Below are 21565 nucleotides of genomic sequence, written 5' to 3' on the forward strand. Positions count from 1 at the left end.
AACAAAATTTGGTTTATTGACTCTGATCAAGAAATTGCATCTGCTTAGAGCTAAGCATGGTGTACTGGGGATTGATACACTTTCCCTCTCTCTGTAACAAAGAAGTATTTTGTTGCCAGCAAACTTCTGACTGAATCACTGGCATTCTAATGGGAAATCGAAATTCATATGTAAAGTTGCTAATGATAAAGAGCAGAGAAATACTGATGATGAAAATTTTAATAGATAACAGCTAACACAGAGCACATAGTAGTGTGCCAGGAGCTGTTCTGAGGACTTGAGAAGTATTAATTCCTTTAAACCCTCTCAGTGACCCTAAGAGATAGGTACTATTGTCATCCTCATTTTATAGATCAGGAAACTGAGGCACAGAGAAATTAATTGCCTAAGTCACACAGCTAGTTAGTGGCTGTGCTGGGGTGGGGGAGGGGTGGGAAATCAAACCCAGTGACCCTGGTTCCAAAGTTCAGGCTCTTACTACTTACAGTAGCTTCATTCATTTATATTCAATGCAATTCAAACTTCATTTTAATTCATGCACGGGCTGGGTTGTATGCTAATAAAATTAGTGTTTCCTTTATACTTAAATTAATAGGAAAATTACAGATCTCAGGAGTGAAATCTAAAACCTAGGTAGAGACAGTTCAGAGACTTTAGAGATTACCATTTGGACTATTTCCCACCTCTTAAAATTCTCTTGCCTTGGCTTCTTTGATGCCACTTCCTCAGCTATTAGCATCTCTACTGAAGATCCCTCTCCTCCGCTATAGTAGTACCTACCTGGTAGGGTCACTGAGAGGATTAGATGAATTAATACATGTAAAGTCCTTAAAACAGTTCCTGGCACATTACTGTGTGGCCCTCTGATGATGAATCCCAAATCTGTTCATGCTACTCAACTCATTCCCTTCAGATCCAGATCTTTATATCCAAATGTCTACTGAACAGCTCCAACCAACAGGAATCTCAAATTCAACCACCCGGAACTGAACAAACCTCCCATCTTCCCACTAAGGTTCACTCTTTTCCTATCTTGGCAAATACATCTTACAAAACCAGTCACCTATGCTAGAAATCTGAGAGTCTCTTATCCTTCATTTCCAACAGGTTATCAAATACTGTTAATTCAACCTCTTACATGTCTTGGCCTGTTGTGGGTGCCTGTCCCCTTATGTCCCTGAGTATCTTGTACATCCCCCTAATCAGAGCACGTTCCACACTGTACCACACTGTGGACCGATTCTCTCCCCTCTAGACTGACGGCTCTTTGAGAGCAGAGACCTTCCAACCTTTCTATTCCAGTACTTAGCATAGTTTCCGGTACAGAGTAGGTTCAATAAATGTCAGCTGAATGTACTGATTCACTAATAGTTACTATCTAATTATAAATAATTTCATCCTACTCTACAAAATGCCTCCCACAGATGTCTAATTTTCAACCAACTGTCAAAGCTCTGGGCTGTTTTTGACTCTCGATTTATACCTTTATATTTTGCTGTCCCAAAGGATCATCAAAGGTTCAATCACAATTGGCAGAGAGTGACTTCCTTGCTCTCTCTATTATAGACCTCAACTGGCCTTGAGAATTTCCAACTGAATGTATCAAAACACTTGACACTCTACAAGGCAAAATATATCACCAAAAAACCTTTTCCTGGGTTCCCACCTATACATTTTGTTTTCAATGCTGTCACCTCCTTTTGTTTCAGTTGCTGTCTTTTTCTGCCCACCCAAAATAACCGTGCTGCCTCTGGCAGGGCTGTTGCACTTGGGCTGCCAGAGCCATTCTCAAAGACGTGACTGTGAACAGGGCCTCTCAGAGCTAAGCAAGGCACTATGCCTGCTCTTTCAAAACAGAATCTCTCAGTACTCGGAAATAAGGTGAGTTCACAACTCAGCAACTTGGATTTTGACTTCTGATAAATAAGAATGTTAGGGTCTTTGTATTATTTTTGATACAACCTAAAATATATTTGCCAACATTATATCTATACTTAGCTGTGACTTAGCTCAAGAAATAATTCACATTAATCTGAAAAGGTGAAAAACTTACTTCAGGTGGTTTTCTACCTAGAAGAATATAAGTAGCCATGACTTCATCATATTTCTGATTTATTAAGGCATCATTTATCTCATCTCGGGCAAAACCCATGGTGACCATGATGTCTAGAAATAAAAAACAACAAAATTCAAATTTTCTGAAAATGGGTTTATTTTAGTAAAGAAACCAACAAAAATGGGCAAGTTTGCCCACATCGGATATGAAAACTGAATTCTGAACATTTAAAGTGTAACTTTAATTGTAAAACTTCTGGATTACTAATATACAGACACCGTGTAGTTACAGATACTGTACATCCCCAATTTTTCATGCAGAAATTATCTACACTGTGGGTTAATATATTCACAGGCTACTCCATTTCTCATTGCCCAGCACATCCTTGAGCTGAGCTCCTTTATCCAGCTCCACGTAGCATCTGTCTCTCTGTGACACACACAGAACACCTTTTCTCTCTCTCGACACACCCTCAGCCGCTCATGGAGTGGTTTCTCTCATCTCTTAACAATTTCTGCTTTACTCTTTGGAAGGCTTGAATCCCACAGTTCTTTCTGATCAGATTCCTAACACCCTACACAACGCCCCTCCTCAGCCATTCTGCCTTCAAGCCAGACAGGAGATGACTCAACTGTGAGTTGCTGATGGCTCTGGGAATGAAGAGAGGGAACCGGTTGGGAGTAGAGCACTGACTGGGTGTGGGAGGATGGACCCTGCTGAGACAGGGGGAGCCAAAGTGTTCCTCCCTCTAACTCAGGGCCTCTACGCTTTTGGTTAAAATACATGCTACGTTTTGCTGATATTTATCAGTCGGATCAGTGCTGATTCTTAAATCAGTCATTCCTCCCGTTAGGAATTGCTGAAAGAAAAGAATGAGGTTTACCTACATTATCTTAATTTTTATATCACTGTTGCCAACAACTGGTTTAGATTATAATATATGAGAACAAAATAAGGAACTTGAATTTTGCAATGTTTAGTGTATATCTGGAGAAAGAAAAGATGATAAAGCAAGTATTTTTCAAATAAAAATTGCTTCCCATTTACATTTTAAACACGATTTTAGTAGACCAAAGGACTCTCACTTTTAGCCTAGGGACCACCCCTCTCACAGTACTTAAATACTTACCTATTCTTTTTGCGTCATTGAAATCTGGTTCAGGCTCAGCATATGGCTTTAGTTCTTCTTCTTCATGACCAACATTCATCCATCGATCTTTCATTATTTGCTAGGAAATAAACTCTACATTATGTTTGGCCAATCAGAACATTCAACCACTTATATTAGCTCATTTTTAGTAAATGTGAAACTTACTGGTTCAGTCAACAAGAATCGTGATGTTTTCAAACTAAAGTTACTGTTTCTAGCTTGATTAGCAGGTCAACAAGAGGTGTAAGATTTGGGGACATACTTATATATCTTATGACAACTCTAACCATCACCCCACACACTCACCAAATGAACTGACTCAAAATATACTGCCTGCTGTCTATGCTCCTCTAAAAGGAATATTTTCACATTTGAAAATTTTAATATAAAAGCCCACTGATTTTAACCTCTGCTTCATTTTTACATTTGAGATTAATGAAGAGATTTTTTTTCCTGGTCTTCTACCAAATATATACCTGTAATTTAAAAATCATCACTTACTAAAACATTAGGAAAGAAGAGATCATGGGAAATGGAAATCAGAGTCAGTAATGACAATATAGTTCAGAGAATATGGGAAGAGAGAACAATCAAGATTTAAGCCTGGAATTAGGAATTAGTAAGAATCAGGGTGAAAACAGACGTTGCTGTGCATTACCAGAGTCCAATTTAAGCTGAGACTGTGAAACAACAGTCAGTCCGGGGCTGTTAAAAGGCAACCCAGAGGGCGTAGCCTATGGAATGAGGAAACTACTGGCAAACCATATATCAGATAAGGGGTTAATATCCAGAATCTATAAAGAACTCCTATAGCTCAGTAACAACAAAAAACTGCCCAATTAAAAAAATGGGCAAAGAACTTGAATAGATATTTCTCCAAAGAATATATACAAATAGCCAACAAGCATATAAGATGCTCAACATCACTAATCATCAGGAAAATCAAAACCACAATGAGATATCACTTTGTATCTGTCAGGATGGCCAGTGTTGAAAAAAACGAAAATAACAAGTGTTGGTGAGAATGCGAAGAAACTGGAACCCTTGTGCGCTGTTGATGTGACTGTAAAATGGCGTTGCTGCTGTGGTAAACAGTAAGGAGGTTCCTCAATAAGCTAAAAATGGAACTATTATATGATTCAGCAACCCCACTTCTGGGTACCTATCCAAAAGAAGGGGAAACAGGATCCTGAGGAGATATTTCATACCCATGTTCACTGCAGTGTTATTCAAAATAGCCAAGATGCAGGAACAATCTAAATGTCTGATGGATAGACCCATACTTACTTCTTATAACCACTTTGAGCAATGGTAATTTAGGTACATTATCCAACTAATTTAAATAAAAGTAGACTCACTACAAATTTAAAAAATAACAATGCTATCACCAAGTCTTTAGTGATCATTCATCAATAAAGTAAAAGTGAGGCTTCCCTGGTGGCGCAGTGGTTGAGAGTCCGCCTGCCGATGCAGGGGACGCGGGTTCGTGCCCCGGTACGGGAAGATCCCACATGCCGCGGAGTGGCTGGGCCCGTGAGCCATGATGCCGCCGAGCCTGCGCGTCCGGAGCCTGTGCTCCGCAACGGGAGAGGCCACAACAGTGAGAGGCCCGTGTACCACAAAAAAAAAAAAAATAATAAAAATAAATAAATAAAGTAAAAGTGTCAGGGAGGGTGCACATCAGGAGAAAATAAATTTTGCAAAGCAGAGCTGTAAATTCCTGCCACATGATTTTCCAAAATATCAAAGTCCTTCCTGTTCCTCATCTGCCTCCTCCCAAATAGTATGTCTGGCAGAAGCCTAGACAGTAATCAGGCAGCAGCATCTGCAGAAGGAAAATTCTGTTGCTGGCAGAATTTCCTAGGTTGCATGGTGAATGATAAAAATCCTCAAAGAATATGATGAACCACTTAGGACAGCTACACAGTACAGTCAGCCCTCCGTATCTGTGGGTTTAGCATCCTCAGATTCAACCAACGATAGACAGAAACTATTCAGAAAAAGAAAATTCCGGAAAGTCCCAAAAAGCAAAACTTGAATTTGTGACATACCAGCAACAATTTACATAGCACTTACACTGTATTAGGTGTCATAATAATCTATAGATGATTTAAAGTATGTGGGAGAATGTGCACAGGTTATATGCAAATACTACACACCATTTTATAGACGGGACTTGAACATCCACGGAGGTTCCTGGAACCAGTCCCTGTATTCCAGCCCATCTAGTCCTTGACAACTTTACTCACTTCTGCAGCTGGACTGCACAAATATATGGAGGTGGAAGCTCAGAGAGTGCTTAAAAATGGAAGTCTTGAAAAATGTTTAAAACAAATCTATAACATAACACATTATAACTTAACTATACTTCAATAAAATAAATTAAAAAAAAAAACCCAAATCTGTAACAAACCCCACCTCTCCACACAAACACATCAGTACAAACAACGGGATCTAACTGTCCTTTTATCAACACATTAACATTTTTGGGGCAGCTCTCTGAATGTTTGTTATTATTACGATGAATGAGAATGGGCAAACAAGAAAACTAACAAACATAAGCTAGACATAAATACTTCTGCTTTTTCAAATGAGCTGAAGTTAAGTCCTTAGTGATGTTCTCAAATTTAAGAGCACAATATATATTTTTTAACATCTTTATTGGAGTATAATTGCTTTACAATGGCGTGTTAGTTTCTGCTGTATAACAAAGTGAATCAGCTATACATAGTACACAAATATCCCCATATACCCTCCCTCTTGCATCTCCATCCCACCCTCCCTATCCCACCCCTCTAGGTGGTCACAAAGCACTCAACGGATCTCCCTGTAAGAGCACAATATTAAGAGTTTGAAAATAATAACCAATGGAATGAGATTTATAAATAGTAGAATCCCAAGTAAGTGGAGGTTAGATGCTGGAAGAGTTAAGTAAGAGGTTATCCTGCCAGGAGGAATTGGAAGAGACGCAAAAGCCTGTGAGTGATCTAGGCAAACGAGCAGGGCATGTGGGGGACGGCACGTCAGTATGACTACACGAGGCGGGTGTCGGAGCAAGAGCAGGGTGGAAAATTAATAGGGACCAAATCACGAAGCTTCCTTTCAATTGGATAAAGGATATCTTTGAAGAGTGTGATTTTGCAAAGTCTCTCCGGCCAGTGTGTGGAGAGTCATTCAACACTGGAGACTCAGAAATCCACTAAGAGGCTTTCGCTGGAATCTAGGAGGGAGAAGATACCAGCCCGCTCTAAGGGCAGGCAGTGGCAATGGGAAGAAAGACATTTTCAGTATCTGGCTGGTAAAAATCAACAAAACTCTGTGCTTGGAAGTGAGGGGAGAGACGAAAGAGCTCAGGGAAAATGAAGGCGATGATGAGGCTTCTGGTTTAGACAACTGAGTAGAGGCTGATACCATTCACTGAGACACCAAACTCGGGAAGAGAGGTCGAGTGGACCGGGAAAGATGGAGCTCAGGTTTAGACAAACTGAGTGTGAGGTGCTTCGGCATATCCAAACAGACATGTCCCGTCAACACTTAGTTTATTCTGAAGCCCAGGAGAAATCTGGGCTAGGGATGGAGATTTAGAAAGCAGCCAACAGATGAGGACAGAGTGGTGGGATTCTCCAGAAGAGTGAATCGAGGGAGAATGAATACTAGAGGCTTAAAGAATGCCAGCATTACCAGCATGTAACGGCTGCAAAGAAAAGTAATCCCAAAAGTAAATGGGGGGAGGAAGAATCTGCACAGAGTGACATGCAAGGCAAGGTGAGAGTTTTTCAAAGAGGAGGCAGCTGTGTCCTGTCAAATAAGGTGATAACTAAAAACGTAATCTGTTGTGTTTACGACAAAGACAGGTGAGTTTACTGAGGGTAGCTTCCGAGTGGTGGAGATGGGAATCAGAAGGTAACGCACAGAGGCAAATGGACAGATGAGAAACTGGTGACTGCCGGTGGAGATACTTTTTAAAAAGTCTGGCCAGAAAGGGAGGAGCAAGAAAGAATACTGGATGGGGACTGTGAGGTTGAAGGATGCCTTTTAAAAAAAACTAGAAGCTCTTTAGGTATGGATAAAGGCTGAGGGAAAGGAGTTAGCAGAGGAGGTTAGGATGGTACAGAAGAGAAAGGAGTAAGGTACTGAGAAGGCACATCACATGTGCTAAATCCAGCACCGGAATGAATGGGTAAGTCTTGCACAAGAGAAGACACCTCTCCACTGCAACAGGGAACTAAGGAGGTGGGTGGGGTTCAGACAGTACCGTTAAGAGTACGGTGGCAGGAAATGAAGAGTTCATGACTACTGGTTTCTGTTTTCTCAGTGGAGTAGAAGATAAGGACCTTTGCCTGGAATGTTTCCCCCTATTTTTTCCACCTAAGTTCCTTTTTATCTGCCTTATAATGTCCACACAAAATCTGGGCTCATTCTATCACTGTCTTTCATGGTACTCTGATCTTTGTGTACAATTATGCAACCTGTCATTATGTAAATATTTTGTGTTTACCTGTTAATTAGACCATAAACCCAAACAAAGAATGACCTGCATCTGATTTGCTCAGTATTGTATATCAAGCACCTAAACATACCCAGCACTTAAATGCCCAATACATATTTGTAGACTGAAGGAATAAAACCTTTTGTCTGTGTTACTCATCTGTCTTTCCTCTGTGTTCCCATGGAACTCTGTATATTTCCTATTGTGACTGTTATCACATTCTACCTTTTATCACAGCTCCTTCACTATATTTAAAGTCCTTGAGGATAAAGACTGTGCCTTGTACTATCTTTCTCAGCACAAATGCTTGTTTGTTGCTTTTGAACAGGGCAGTGTTTTAAAATAAGCCTGGACAGAAGCCTTGAGTAAAATTAAATGTAGAGAAGAGATTAACAACAAGAAGACAGCTTAGGAAGTCACTAAAATGCCCAGGAGATAGAGAACAGAGAACTGAACTGGACAGGATGAAACAGAAGAGAGAAAACCTGAAGAGGCACAATCTATAGCACCTGATGACAAAATTCGTTGTTTTTTTTTTTTTTTAACAGCTTTATTGGAGTATAATTGCTTTACAATGGTGTGTTAGTTTCTGCTTTACAACAAAATGAATCAGTTATATATACACATATGTTCCCATATCTCTTCCCTCTTGCATCTCCCTCCCTCCCACCCTTCCTAACAAAATTCGTTTTGAGAATGAGGGAAAGGATGAAATCCAAGAGGTGTCTGAGGATTTTAACTCAGGTGCCGGGAGGAACAGAGTATCCCTAAGTAAAAAATACAAGAGCAATAACAGATTTGATAGTGGAAGACAAATATTAAAAGCAAAATTAAGATAATCCAAATTTTCTGATGCTTCTCAATTAAATGGTGTGTATTTGGTGCTCATTTCACAACCATTATTATCTGTTCACATCAAGGAAAAATATATATATATATGTGGACTAAACCCTGAGGTAATTTGTCTTTTATCTGGGGAAATAAGATTTACTCACCAAACCTGAAAATATTTGAATACACAATGGAATTAACTGTTCAGGATTGTGCTATTAGCAGTGAGTATTAATAAAGACGAAAAAGAGTAACTTGCAGTGTGGGCTGGAGTTTTCAGGGAAGGAATCCCAAGAAGTTAGGAGGTGAACTCACTCTCCAAATATAGGTAATATCTGGACTGGTGAACAAGTGAAGGCAGATGTGAGGGGGGAACGGTGAGGCATCCTCTCCTTTGACTTGGAACAGAGGTAACATGCAATGAAAGAACAGGAGATAAAGTGGGTATCCTCAGATGATGAATTTAAACTTGATCTGATAGGCAATGGAGAAATGCTACTTTTTATTAATGAAGATAAGCAACATTTTAGAAACAGCACCGGGAAAGGAACGATCTGAGGAACACAGAAGGAGCACTGACTCTGCTAGTCTTCACACAAAATCAGATTTGAGGCCAGGCTGATCCCAGGGAAGGTGGAAAATCACAGTGAAAAGAAACGGCCGCTGGGCGGTGATGAGAGAAAGAACAGTTTCGCTTTCCTGTCTTAACTGTTCTGATCTCTGGGGGTTGCCGAGTCCACATAGCAAAGTTTGTCTCCTTAAAAACTGTTGTGTTTCAAAGCAAAATAAAAATAATCTGAGGAAAAATTTCCTTCAGTAAAAGGAATGGGAGGTAACAGTAGGAAGAAAGAAGATCTGCTTAGGGGAAAAAAGTAGCAGAATTAACTCCACTAGTTCTAAATCTGAAGCTCTTTTAGAGGAGTAAGGCAAAGAGAGCAACAAAATAGGGATAGAGGAAAGGAAAAAGCATGCGGAAGTCCCTGTCTTCAGTGTGTGAACCTCACGCCCACTCAAAATTCCTCCATGGAAATCGCAGGGTTAACATTCAAAGCCAAGGGAGAAGTAAGTGTCCCCAGAAAATGGTGGTGCTGGTGACCGCGGAGTTCACGCAACCCTATTCCTGATGGTTTCAGGCACAGTGTAAACCACTGGCCAACATACTGCACTAGACCAGTTGAACAAACTAGTCCATTTCAAGTTTCATTTGAGATATCTCAACATGAGGAACAAGAGGTCCAACAAGATTCCAAACTTGAAGCAAGTTTACCGTAGCCATCACTGTCACTGAACAGAAATGACTATTTGCTGAAAAGTTCTAACAAATAATTGATTCAGATGAATTATAAAGAGTTAAACAAATGACCAATGGAAATATACACCCTACACATAGGTCCAACACTAAAAAATTATGGACTTTAGGCTGGCCAGATGAAAATAATTTTTCTTAAATGGTTTCAACCTTTGTAAAGTATACCATATGCTTCTGAATTTGTACTTAGAAATTTTCATTAGAAAAATGATTATTATTATTATTAATTGTTTTTTGCTTTGCTGTTACTTGAACTGGGCAGACACAAGCAAGATTTTAAAGATTATCTTAGCAGGCTGAAAAAGGTGTTAAAAGTAAAAATAAATGCTTTTTGAGGAGGACCAAAGATGAGGGAGAAAGGGCAATAATGAGGAACTTTGCTTTAGGCTCAAATTTTGTATTATTTTGAAAGGTAACACAGTCCATCTTACTTAAGGACTGGAAAAATGAAAGAATATACAAAGAGGGGGTAGCAGGAAAAAATTTCAGTATCTTTCTAAAAAAAATCCAGACACACCAATATTCAAATAAATAGGAAAAAACCCAGCATACAACATAAAACACAAATCCTTTGAAAACCATGTGTGATACTGTCCCCCCCATTATGAGTACAATTAGGAAGAGGTGACTGCACTCAGATATACAACCTGAAAAAAATATATTAACTGTTTAGATCTAGAAGCAACTATGGGTCAAGCAAGTAGAATGTGAAATTATTTAAAATAAAGATTCTTTAAATCAAACTTCAATATTAGCAAATTACATAGTGAAGACTAGAGTTTCATCAATAACTCATGATACTCAAGTAACACCGAAAAAAAACATCAAGTTCCATTTCTTAAAATATGAGAATTAACAGGGAAATATTTCCTCTCAAAAGGTACAAAGCTGATACAAGTCTATGAAGCTGATTAACCAGACTCCTTTAGACAAGTAGTTTAGGGACACAGAAAGCTTACATATGAAGAAGGACACTTAACCTATTCATTAAAAATATTGAGCATTATCTCTAATGAAAGAAATACAAATTAAAGCGATTATGACAAACTGTATTACTACCATAAAGGCATCAAATACTAGAAACTATTTTTATCCAATACTGAAACAAGCTGTGCAGAATATGTACCTTCAAATGCCTTAGTTAACACACAATCTTTTGGCAATGATACACAGGACCTAGCAGACTGTTTATACCCTTTGACCGAGTAATTACTGTCTGGAGAATTTATCCAAGCATACATCCCAAAGGGAAAAAGTACATCACATTATTTTTAGCAAAAACGATGAGAACAACTCACATGTGGAACAAGCAGAGAATAGTTAAATAAACTTTGATACATAATCCAAGGAGAACAACATAGCTACTGACAGAGAAGGCGGTCACTCTCATGATAAAGCAAAGAGGACGTACTAAAAACATTTAAGTTTAAAAAAAAGAATGCAACATGACATGAAAACATTATTACTGAATAAAAATTTATGTTTACACACTGAAGTGTTTTGAAAATAGCTGCTTTTTATACTTTATGGATTTTTTGGTTGTAAAGTTGATAATAAAGTAGGTATGAAAATAAAAGTGAAGACTAATATAATTTTCGACATCATTGTTATTTCAAGGGGAGTTTCTTAAGATTTAGTATAAAGAAATCTTTATTTTTTTTTTCCAATGGTGTCAGGTTTCTCTGGAAAACCATTTCTGGGAATTGTGAAGCAGACCAGCCTTTGTATGGTGATATCTGCAATATTACGATAATACTTCCAACGTAGACTCATGGTTCCATGGCTGGAAGACTTAATTTTGACAAGGTGGAACAGGAAGTTCCAGACTATATTCAAATACATCAAGTTGAGCTTCTGATGAGCAAATGTTTTCGTAATAATAACTTGCTTTTACATTCAAGTCAGAGAATTCATACTTTAATCCTTCATATTTTAATGCAAAGGATGAAAGACTTAAATATTTGGCCACTGTAAATTAATCATAGTTAAGACTCGAAGCACATCTTATCAATCGTCCATAGAGATTTGTAAAATCTACTCCCCCCAAATAATTTTTGTTCTTTATGGTCTTTTTGTTCCTCTCATTAGCTGAGCTGATGCCTCAACTCTGGGCATTTTGTTAAGTGACATTCAAGTAAACTTGGCTCCAATGATAAAAATGGGTCATAAAGCAGGATCAAGGGAGGCTTATGTTCCTATAAAATTTTAGAACTTGTATGAGTGTCAACAATTATAACTATTTCACACAATTTTCCATTATAATGGTTGAAAGTAAGTTTAGAAGAGCGGTAATATGAAAGTGGGCTTTTTTACTGCACAGATTTCTCTTTTAAAACATTACAACATATCCTTTGACCCCCAAAGAAAAAAACCCACAAAAATCATAGGAAGTAACTAATCACATTTAAACAAACAATTCAGTAAAACATATCTGATAATTGATCTACTGATATAAAACATTTAAAATAATTTCCCAATGGAAGTCACCATCCCTTAACTTCCATCGAAACATCATATTGTATCTTTTAGTGAAAAGTACTGTGGTAATACAATTACAAAGCCCAAACTAACCTGAGAGCTCTGTACACAGGGATGGCTCACTATAAGGCTGCCTCCTAACCAGCATGGAGTCCGTGCCAGAAGGCCCCCATTGCTACACTAAAAAAGTACAGTTTAAATGAGGTTAATTCTCTGAATTTTCTACCTTATCTATTAAGGCAAATAAATGAAGACAAAGAATACTAGTGAACAATACATGCTGAATCTCTGAAATTATCTTAGTACAGGCTAAAATATTTCTAAAAACAGATGGGAAAAAGCTTAATAAGTTGTTCTGACTGTAGTGTCACAAGGAAAAAAGATTAGACATTTTGGTTATGTGAACCTCTGATGTTACTGGCTGTAACATACTTAGTACTTTTTTAACAGCGTCTGTTATTATAAATAACCTCACATATGTTGAATGTATGTAGGCAACACAACAGTGTGGTAAGAAATGAAATACCTGTTTCCAATATGTTCTACTTAAATATTTGCAAACTTTCTGTACTGATGTTGAGAGGTTCTATTAAATTTTTTACTATCAGATACAGCCATGAAGTATTCACTGGATTCAAATTTCACTATCTTCTTTTATCCTTGAAATATCTGTACTTACTAAATACAAGGTTTCTATACTGGACCAAGCAATTTGTGACAGAGACTAGGTTTTCCTTCTTCTTCAACTAAGTCAATTTTATCCCTGTTTTGATGTTGTTTTCATTTAAGACTTCACTGCAGGACAAAGAAGAAATAAGAGTCTTTAGCCAAACCTACTGCACAACCTTTGAGTAGTGAAAGCATCACGTGACTTTCTCCAGATCTAAATAAAAGGCAAATGAGATGGTTTGGCAATTTTCCTTAAAAAACGTGGGGAAAAATTATTGAAATAATGCTCTGTAGTTCCTTGAATATTTTAATTGTTAGACTTTAAATATGGAGTCGAAAAAATTACTTACTTCCAAGCTGCCTCTCTTGATTGGATTCAGCACTAATAATTTCTTCAGGAGGTTTTCACAGTCAGTGGACATATAGAAGGGAATACGGTACTTCCCTCGTAAGACTCGCTCCCGCAGTTCCTTACAAAGCAAAAGAAAGCACGTATCACTGGCTTATGAAATCACTGTGCTTGGGGATAGAACATTAATATCAAATTTAGCTGATACCTTTAAATTCTGGCCGTCAAAAGGCAAGGAGCCACTGACTAACGTGTAGAGAATGACGCCGAGACTCCACACGTCCACTTCAGGCCCGTCGTACTTCTTCCCTTGGAAAAGCTCAGGGGCAGCGTAAGGCGGGCTTCCACAAAATGTGTCCAACTTGCTCCCGACTGTAAATTCATTACTAAAACCAAAGTCAGCAATTTTAATATTCATATCAGCATCAAGGAGAAGGTTTTCAGCCTAAGAGGAAAATAATAAAAAGGACAATGTAAAGAGCCTACATAAAATAAAACGTTCATTATAATTGTTTCAGATCTCAAACATCTATTTCTTGTCTCTCATTTTTAAGTGTAACATCAGATTGAGAAGCCCAGTAGAGTACTTCAATGTGTAACTTCTCAGAATTACATTTATATAAAACTGAATTTTAACACTATATAGGAAGGCTCCATTTATATGCATATATGTAACTGTTTAAGAAAGGTTACTTAAAAACCATTTTCTTCCATGGGTCATTTTAAACCTAATTTTTTTCCTCATGGTAAGAAACATCCTGGAATTGCACCTTAATATGACCTATTCTAAAGAATGTAAGTCAACATAACACTAATCCATCTTGGGCTTCCCACAAATCTACCCAAATATGCTGTTTAATAGAGTATCACTGGTTAATGCAAGCCTCAAGCATATATTTAAACTAACTCCCAGTCAGGGGTTCTATGACTACTGAATTGATTCCTTGTCCTTTCTTGCAAAATGCATCCTCAACAAAGTTCTTTTCTCAGTAAAAGAAAACAACACAACACAGCCTCCGTTGGATCTTATCTGTTTTAAGCCTCCTTTTGCTTTTCTAAAACTAGATTCTCTTCTAGGGGTTTATTATGGTAGAAAGAAGTGATTTCTCCCATGTTTTAAAATGCCGGTTTTCTAAAAGCTTCCTAAATCAGAATCATTCAATGAAAAAATTTAAATGTACCTTTTATAAATGCAAGCAATTCGATAAAGGATTTGCTTTTGCACATGTTTTGTTTCAAACTCTGTTACAACTGACAGACTAATGAAGTTATAGCTTAGTTTGTAGATGTGTTTTATCAGGTTACAAAAAGGAGTAAAATTTGACTAAAATGAAAATCAGAGTTCTCTACAGTTTATACCACTGGAGGGTCCAACAGTCAGCAGACCCAAGCACTTTGCCCATCATATGGCTCTTCCCTCGCCTACTTCCTCCTTTTCCTTTTTTAAGGAATACTACCTTGGGATATTTGTTTTCATCTTGTTTCAGAAAATACACATCTAACACCCAAAAATATGCAAAAAATGTGGTATCACTTATTACATAAATATTATAACAGCACACAGATTTGGGAGATTTATATTAGATCTTAACATTATGGACTGTGCAGCAAAACCAGGTTACTCTGATGTTCTGATGTAAGGGCCTGGTCACTGTAAATTTCTGAGGCTGTCTTGGAGCAAGCTAGACTTTTCCCAGTCTCTCTAAAGATGTCTGGATGGACAGCAAAGTACCCAAGGCTGCCTCAGAAGAGGAGCGATGGAGAGGGTTTTGAGGTTTCCTCCCAAGAGCATACAGGAAACTCCTGGGTAATGAACATGATTTTTTGCAGATATTTTCCATATAAGAAATGAGATGACAAACTAGGAGTCAAACACACAGGCAGGGAAATAAATAGCCCTCTTCTTTCTCTTTCTTTGAAGCAGTGATTTCCCTTAAAATAGCTGAGGGAGGAAACAGAAATAGAAATATTTGGAGCAGGAGAGAATCTGTAAGCTCAGAACAATGGAGTCAAAATACAGGATGAGACTTTCAACAACTGTTTAGGACAATGTATTCAAATATAACACAAACTAGTGCTAGTAATTGACAGAGGCAATGGGAAAAGAAGTTGGAAAAAAAAGACCTCCTAGGTATGGAACATGCAAATTAACTTTGGAAAAATAGAGAAAAAGGAAAAAAAAAAGAAAACTTTCTTAGACAAGGAATCTTCTACCTTCGTTCAAAAAGAAAAAAATCCATTTGGCCCCAACCATTCTTTCTTTTTTTTAATTATTTTATTTTTTTAAATAAAAATTATGTATATTTAAGGTATAACACATGATAATTTGATATACATACAAACAGTGAAATGATTACTTACGTCAAGCTACATACTTCCTCACAGTTACCTTTTTTTTGATAAGTGTGATGGGAACACCTGAAATCCCTCTTAGCAAACTTCCAGTATTCAATACAGTATTCAATACAGTATTATTAACTTTTTGGATTAGACATCAAAAGCTCAGGCAACAAAGCAAAATTAAACAAGTAAGACTACATCAAACTAAAAAGCTTCTGTACAGCAAAGGAAACCATCAACAAAATGAAAAGACAACCTATAGAATGGGAGAAAATACTAGCAAACCACATATCTGATAAGGGGTTAATATTCAAAATATGTAAGGAACTCATGTAACTCAATAACAAAACAACGAACAACCAGATTAAAAAATAGGCAAAACACCTAAACAGACATCCGATTTCATTTCCCCATGAAATGAAACATGGCTCCCATGTTCACTGCCACAAACATTTCCTGACTATCACACATTTCTTATTCCAAAGTATGCTAGTTTATACTAATCATATGCATTCAAGATTCATAAAAACATTTAAAACTTTCCTGATTTCTTTGAACTTTAATGTGAGGATGAGCACTGGCTCTTACATCAGACAAATCCGGATTTGTGCCCTGACCCTGCTTCTGATGGAATGCGGCCTCAGGCATTTTTAATTAGGGACAAAGTTCCTCATTTATGTTATTAAAAGAAGCTAATTAATGCAATCAAATCCTCTAGTCTTTAATGCTAGATAACTTCTCATCCACATTTTCTTCATTTCCTCAGTAAAAATACTGCCTTTTAAGAAAACACTCCTGGGCTTCCCTGGCGGCGCAGTGGTTAAGAATCCACTTGCCAATGCACGGGACATGGGTTTGAGCCCTGGTCTGGGATGATCCCACGTGCCGTGGAGCAACTAAGCCCATGTGCCACAACTACTGAGCCCGCATGCCACAATTACTGGAGGCCACGCACCTAGAGCCTGCGCTCCACAACAAGAGAAGCCACCACAATGAGAAGCCCACGCACCAAAACGAAGAGTAGCCCCACTCGACGCAACTAAAGAAAGCCTGCGTGCAGCAAGGAAGACCCAATGTAGCCAAAAATAAATAAGTAAATAAATTTATTAAAAAAAAAAAAAAGAAGACATTCCTATGATTTATGTCAGAGCATGTTTTGCCTATGTTCTCTTCTAGGAGTTTTATGCCTTATATTTAGGTCTTTAAACCATTTTGAGTTTATTTTTGTGAGGGTGTGAGGGAGTGGTCTAATTTCATTGATTTACATGCAGCTGTCAAGCTTTCCCAACACCACTTGCTAAAGAGACTGTCTTTTCTCCACTGTATATTCTTGCCTCCTTTGTCTTTGTCATAGATTAACTGATCGAAGACATGTGGGTTTATTTCTGGGCTCTCTATTCTTTTTTTTTGGCCGCGCACACAGCTTGTGGGATCTTAGTTCCCCAGCCAGGGATCGAACCCGGGCCCTTGGCAGTGAAGGTGCCGAGTCCTAACCACTGGACCACCAGGGAATTCCCTGGGCTCTCTATTCTGTTCCACTGATCTGTTTTTACACCAATACTGTTTTGATTACTGTAGCTTTGTAGTACTGTCTGAAGTCTGGGAGGGTTATGCCTCCAGCTTTGTTCTTTATCCTCAGGATTGCTTTGGTAATTCTAGGACTTTTGTGGTTCCATATAAATTTTAGGATTATTTGTTCTAGTTCTGTGAAAAATGTCATGGGTATTTTGATAGGGATTACATGAAATTTGTAGATTGCTTTGGGTAGTGTGGCCATTTTAACAATATTAATTCTTCCAATCCAAAAGCATGGGATATCTTTCCATTTCTTTGAATCATCTTCAATTTCCTTTATCAATGTTTTATAGTTTTCAGCGTATAGGTCTTTCACCTCCTGATTAAGTTCATTCCTCAAGGCAAAAGAAATAAAAGAAAAAAATAAGCAAATGGCACCTAATCAAACTTTATAAAGTTTTTGCGCAGCAAAGGAAACCATCAACAAAATGAAAAGACAGCCAAAGGAATAGGAGAAAATACTTGCAAATGATATGACCAACAAGAGGTTAATATTCAAAATACACAAACAGCTCATACAATTCAATATCAAAAAAAATCAAACAAAAAAATGGGCAGAAGACCTAAATAGTCATCTCTCCAAAGAAGACATACAGATGGCCAACAGGCACATGAAAAGATGCTCAACATCACTAATCATTAGAGAAATGCAAGTCAAAACCACAATGAGGTATCACCTCACATGGGTCAGAATGGCTATCATCAAAAAGTATACAAATATTAAATGCTGGAAAGGGTGTGGAGAAAAGGGAACCCTCGCGCACTGTTGGTGGGAATGTTAAGTTGGTGCAGCCACTGTGGAGAAGAATATGGAGGTTCCTTAAAAAACTAAAAACAGAGCTACCATATGATCCAACAATCCCACTCCTGGGCATATATCTGGAAAAGACAAAAACTCAATTCAAAAAGATACATGCACCCCAATGTTCATAACAGCACTATTTACAATAGCTATGACATGGAAACAAACCATGTGCCTATCAACAGACGACTGGCTTAAGAAGATGTGGTGTGTGTGTATGTATATACACACAATGGAATATTACTCAGCCATAAAAAAGAATGAAATAATGCCATTTACAGCAACATGGATGGACTAGAGAATATCATACTAAGTGAAGTCAGAAAGAAAAAGACAAATATTACATAATATCATTTATACGTGGAATCTAAAAAATAATACAAATGAATCTATATACAAAACAGAAACAGACTCACAGACATAGAAACAAACTTATGGTTACCAAAGGGGAAAGGAAGCAGGGGAGGAATAAATTAGGAGTATGGGATTAATAGATACATACTACCTTACATAAAATAGATAAGCAATAAGGATTTACTGTATGGCACAGGGAACTATATTCAATACCTTGTAATAACCTATAATGGAAAATAATCTGAAAAATATATATATAATTGAATCACTTCACTGTATACCTGAAACTAACATAATACTGTAAACCAACTATACTTCAATTTAAAAAAAAAGAAAGAAAATACTACCTTTTATAAAAAGTTGCTGTGAGAATTAAATAAAAACTAATTTCCTTGTACAGTGCCTGGCACAATTAGGCAATCAAAAAGACATCTCTAGTAGTATCACATATCTGTTAATAATTAAGAAATTTTTGTAATAAAACCAATCACTTACCTTAAGATCACGGTGAACAATGCACTTTTGATGACAATACTGTACAGCAGATACAATCTGAAATAAATATTTGGATAAAAGATTCAAAATTATTATGGTAAAAACATCTCAATTTTTCCCCAATTATCATTCCAATTTAGAGAAATTACTAACTTGGATTTTAAAGTTACGTTTAGCAATTTCACTGTTCCTTTATTTCAGAAAACCATACGTATTAAAGTTATGAAATTTTCACTTTTAAATGTGGACAACGTGCAAAAGTAGTATTCTCTTGCTAAAATACACTAAAATATTTGTCAGAGTCCATGAAGATTTCTTTATGGGTTGTTTTATTTCTGTTCACATGATACAATGTATACACTTTGTAGTTTTGGTCAAATGGTTTATCTCACTGTTGAAATAAGAATTCTGGCACACATGAATCAGCATTCCAAGATAGCTGGCTCTAGTTCAAAATGCAAAACAGTATTTTAGGAATTATATTAAATGTGTTCAAGGCATGTTTCTTCAGGGAGGTCAACTGACTAAGAATTTATCAACAGGGTTTAGCAATACCTTATTTTTGTCTCTTCATATACTATAAAGCAAAGGAAAAATTTTTGAGCCTTTAAAGGAAACCTAATTATCAAAAGAAAAGAGGTAAAAATGAAATCTAATCTTAAACTTGCCACTAATTCAGCTGGGCAAAGCATTCTACCCTTGTAACTAGATTTTGTACACCATCTTAATTTTTAACCATTACATAGGGCTCTTTGGGGATAAGTGCTAAACAGGAAAGCACCCAATGGTTTAAGGGCCAAAGATACCAATGAGAAATAGGTTATAAGCAATTCTATGATAGTTATACGCTTTATTACATAAAATACAGAAAAGGAAACAATCTGATAGCAATCAACTAAGAGTTACTTTGTACATATAAGTATATCTGATGTATGGGAGGGCCATTTTAATGCACAGCAGAACATTCAATTCTGTGGATTCAGTTAAACGTAAACACAGTTTGAATGTTGAATATTGGTTAGGCATTAACCAATGGGGACAGAAATGAAATTTTTTTTTTTTTTTTTTTTTTTTTTTTTTGCGGTACACGGGCCTCTCACCGCTGTGGCCTCTCCCGCTGCGGAGCACAGGCTCCGGACGCGCAGGCTCAGCGGCCATGGCTCACGGGCCTAGCCGCTCCACGGCATGTGGGATCTTCCCGGACCGGGGCACGAACCTGTGTCCCCTGCATCGGCAGGTGGACTCTCAACTGCTGCGCCACCAGGGAAGCCCCAGAAATGAAATTTTTGAAAGGTAAAGGTGATGTGAAGTATGACCATGCTTATAGGATACTGGTTAGGAAAAAAAAAAACTTCAAAGTAGTACAAGTGAAACTGATATTTCAGTATTATAAAATTATTTTAATGTATATTATAATGGTTCAAAGACAGAGAAGACATGAATTCAAAACAAAATCAACACACAGTGAGTAAGATGTAATTCAATTAAATTCATTTTGATTCAACAGTTTATTGAGTGCCTGCTATGTGCAAGAAAATGTGCTGGTTGCTAGGGGAATACAAAAATGTGTTCATGCACCCTACATGCACGCTGCCTTTCAGGAGCTTACAGTCTGATTAGGAGGAAAAAACATGTTTATGAGTAACTATACATACTACAAAGTAGAATCATAGAAGCAGAGGTACAAAGAAGTGAGGGAATCATAAAAGATAAAGAATAATCTCAGTTACTAGGTGATAATTGATCTAAGCCCTCCATGAAGGATAGTAAAATTTTAAAATGTGGATGTTTGGGGATGGGGACGTAGGAGGTAAGGTGGTAAAATGCACTGATTGTTTTTTTTAATTTTTGGCTGCATTGGGTCTTCATTGCTGCGTGTGGGCTTTCTCTGGTTGTTGCGAGCATGGGGGCTACTCTTTGTTGCGGTGCGCAGGCTTCTCATTGCGGTGGCTTCTCTTGTTGCGGAGCACGGGCTCTAGGCGTGCAGGCTTCAGTAGTTGTGGCATATGGGCTCAGTAGTTGTGGAACACAGGTTTAATTGCTCCACGGCATGTGGGATCTTCCCGGACCAGGGCTCGAACCTGTGTCCCCTACATTGGCAGGCGGATTCTCAACCACTGAGCCACCAGGGAAGCCCTGCACTGATGTTGAGGCAACACAATGTATTTGAAAAGTAGGTGGGAAAATGGTAATACTGGGAGTTAAATCCTGATAGACAAGTTGGTAAAAGTCTCTGAATTCCAAACTAAGCAGGTACTACAGAACCATGACTGTGTTTGAGCGAAACAATTGTGAATGATTATAATCAATTTGAGGTGTGAGTCCTCCAAATACAGAATCCTACAATGAATACATGTAGTATTAGTTTTCTTAAGCAATATGCTTCAAAATTCTAATATCCAATTTTTACCATGTAATTAAGAGAGACATACAATGTAAATATTATGTAAATATTACATAAGATGTAATATTTACATAAGATGTAAACATTAATACATCTTATTGAACGTACTATATAGGCTACAGGATGTTCATACTATAATGCTATTTTTGCATCATAGATGACAGAACTTTGCTGATAATGATATTATCTTTTTCAAGTCCCCTTCTCTTGACACTGTGAAGAAGGCATGCTACAGATAATGATTTGGTTACCAAACATGCATTT

The 21565-nt window shown here is 37.5% G+C and overlaps 1 protein-coding gene across 7 annotated transcripts in view; it reads right to left on the reverse strand.

Moving 5' to 3' along the window:
• MARK1 (microtubule affinity regulating kinase 1) overlaps positions 1-21565 on the reverse strand; it is a 144297-nt gene that overhangs the window by 19876 nt on the left and 102856 nt on the right. For 4 of the 7 annotated variants that reach the window (XM_049701278.1, XM_004271017.4, XM_012533459.3 and 1 more), the window contains exons 7-11: positions 18898-18954; positions 13540-13776; positions 13333-13452; positions 3186-3285; positions 2054-2166 (exon numbers count right to left, since the gene is read on the reverse strand). In XM_049701278.1, the coding sequence (XP_049557235.1) occupies positions 2054-2166; positions 3186-3285; positions 13333-13452; positions 13540-13776; positions 18898-18954 (627 nt within the window). Of the gene's footprint in view, positions 1-2053; positions 2167-3185; positions 3286-13332; positions 13453-13539; positions 13777-18897; positions 18955-21565 lie in introns of those variants that run through there. The other 3 variants (XM_049701289.1, XM_049701280.1, XM_049701283.1) reach the window with 2 other exon arrangements.

The sequence above is a fragment of the Orcinus orca genome, chromosome 1 (assembly GCF_937001465.1).
Source record: "Orcinus orca chromosome 1, mOrcOrc1.1, whole genome shotgun sequence".
Lineage (NCBI taxonomy): Eukaryota > Metazoa > Chordata > Mammalia > Artiodactyla > Delphinidae > Orcinus > Orcinus orca.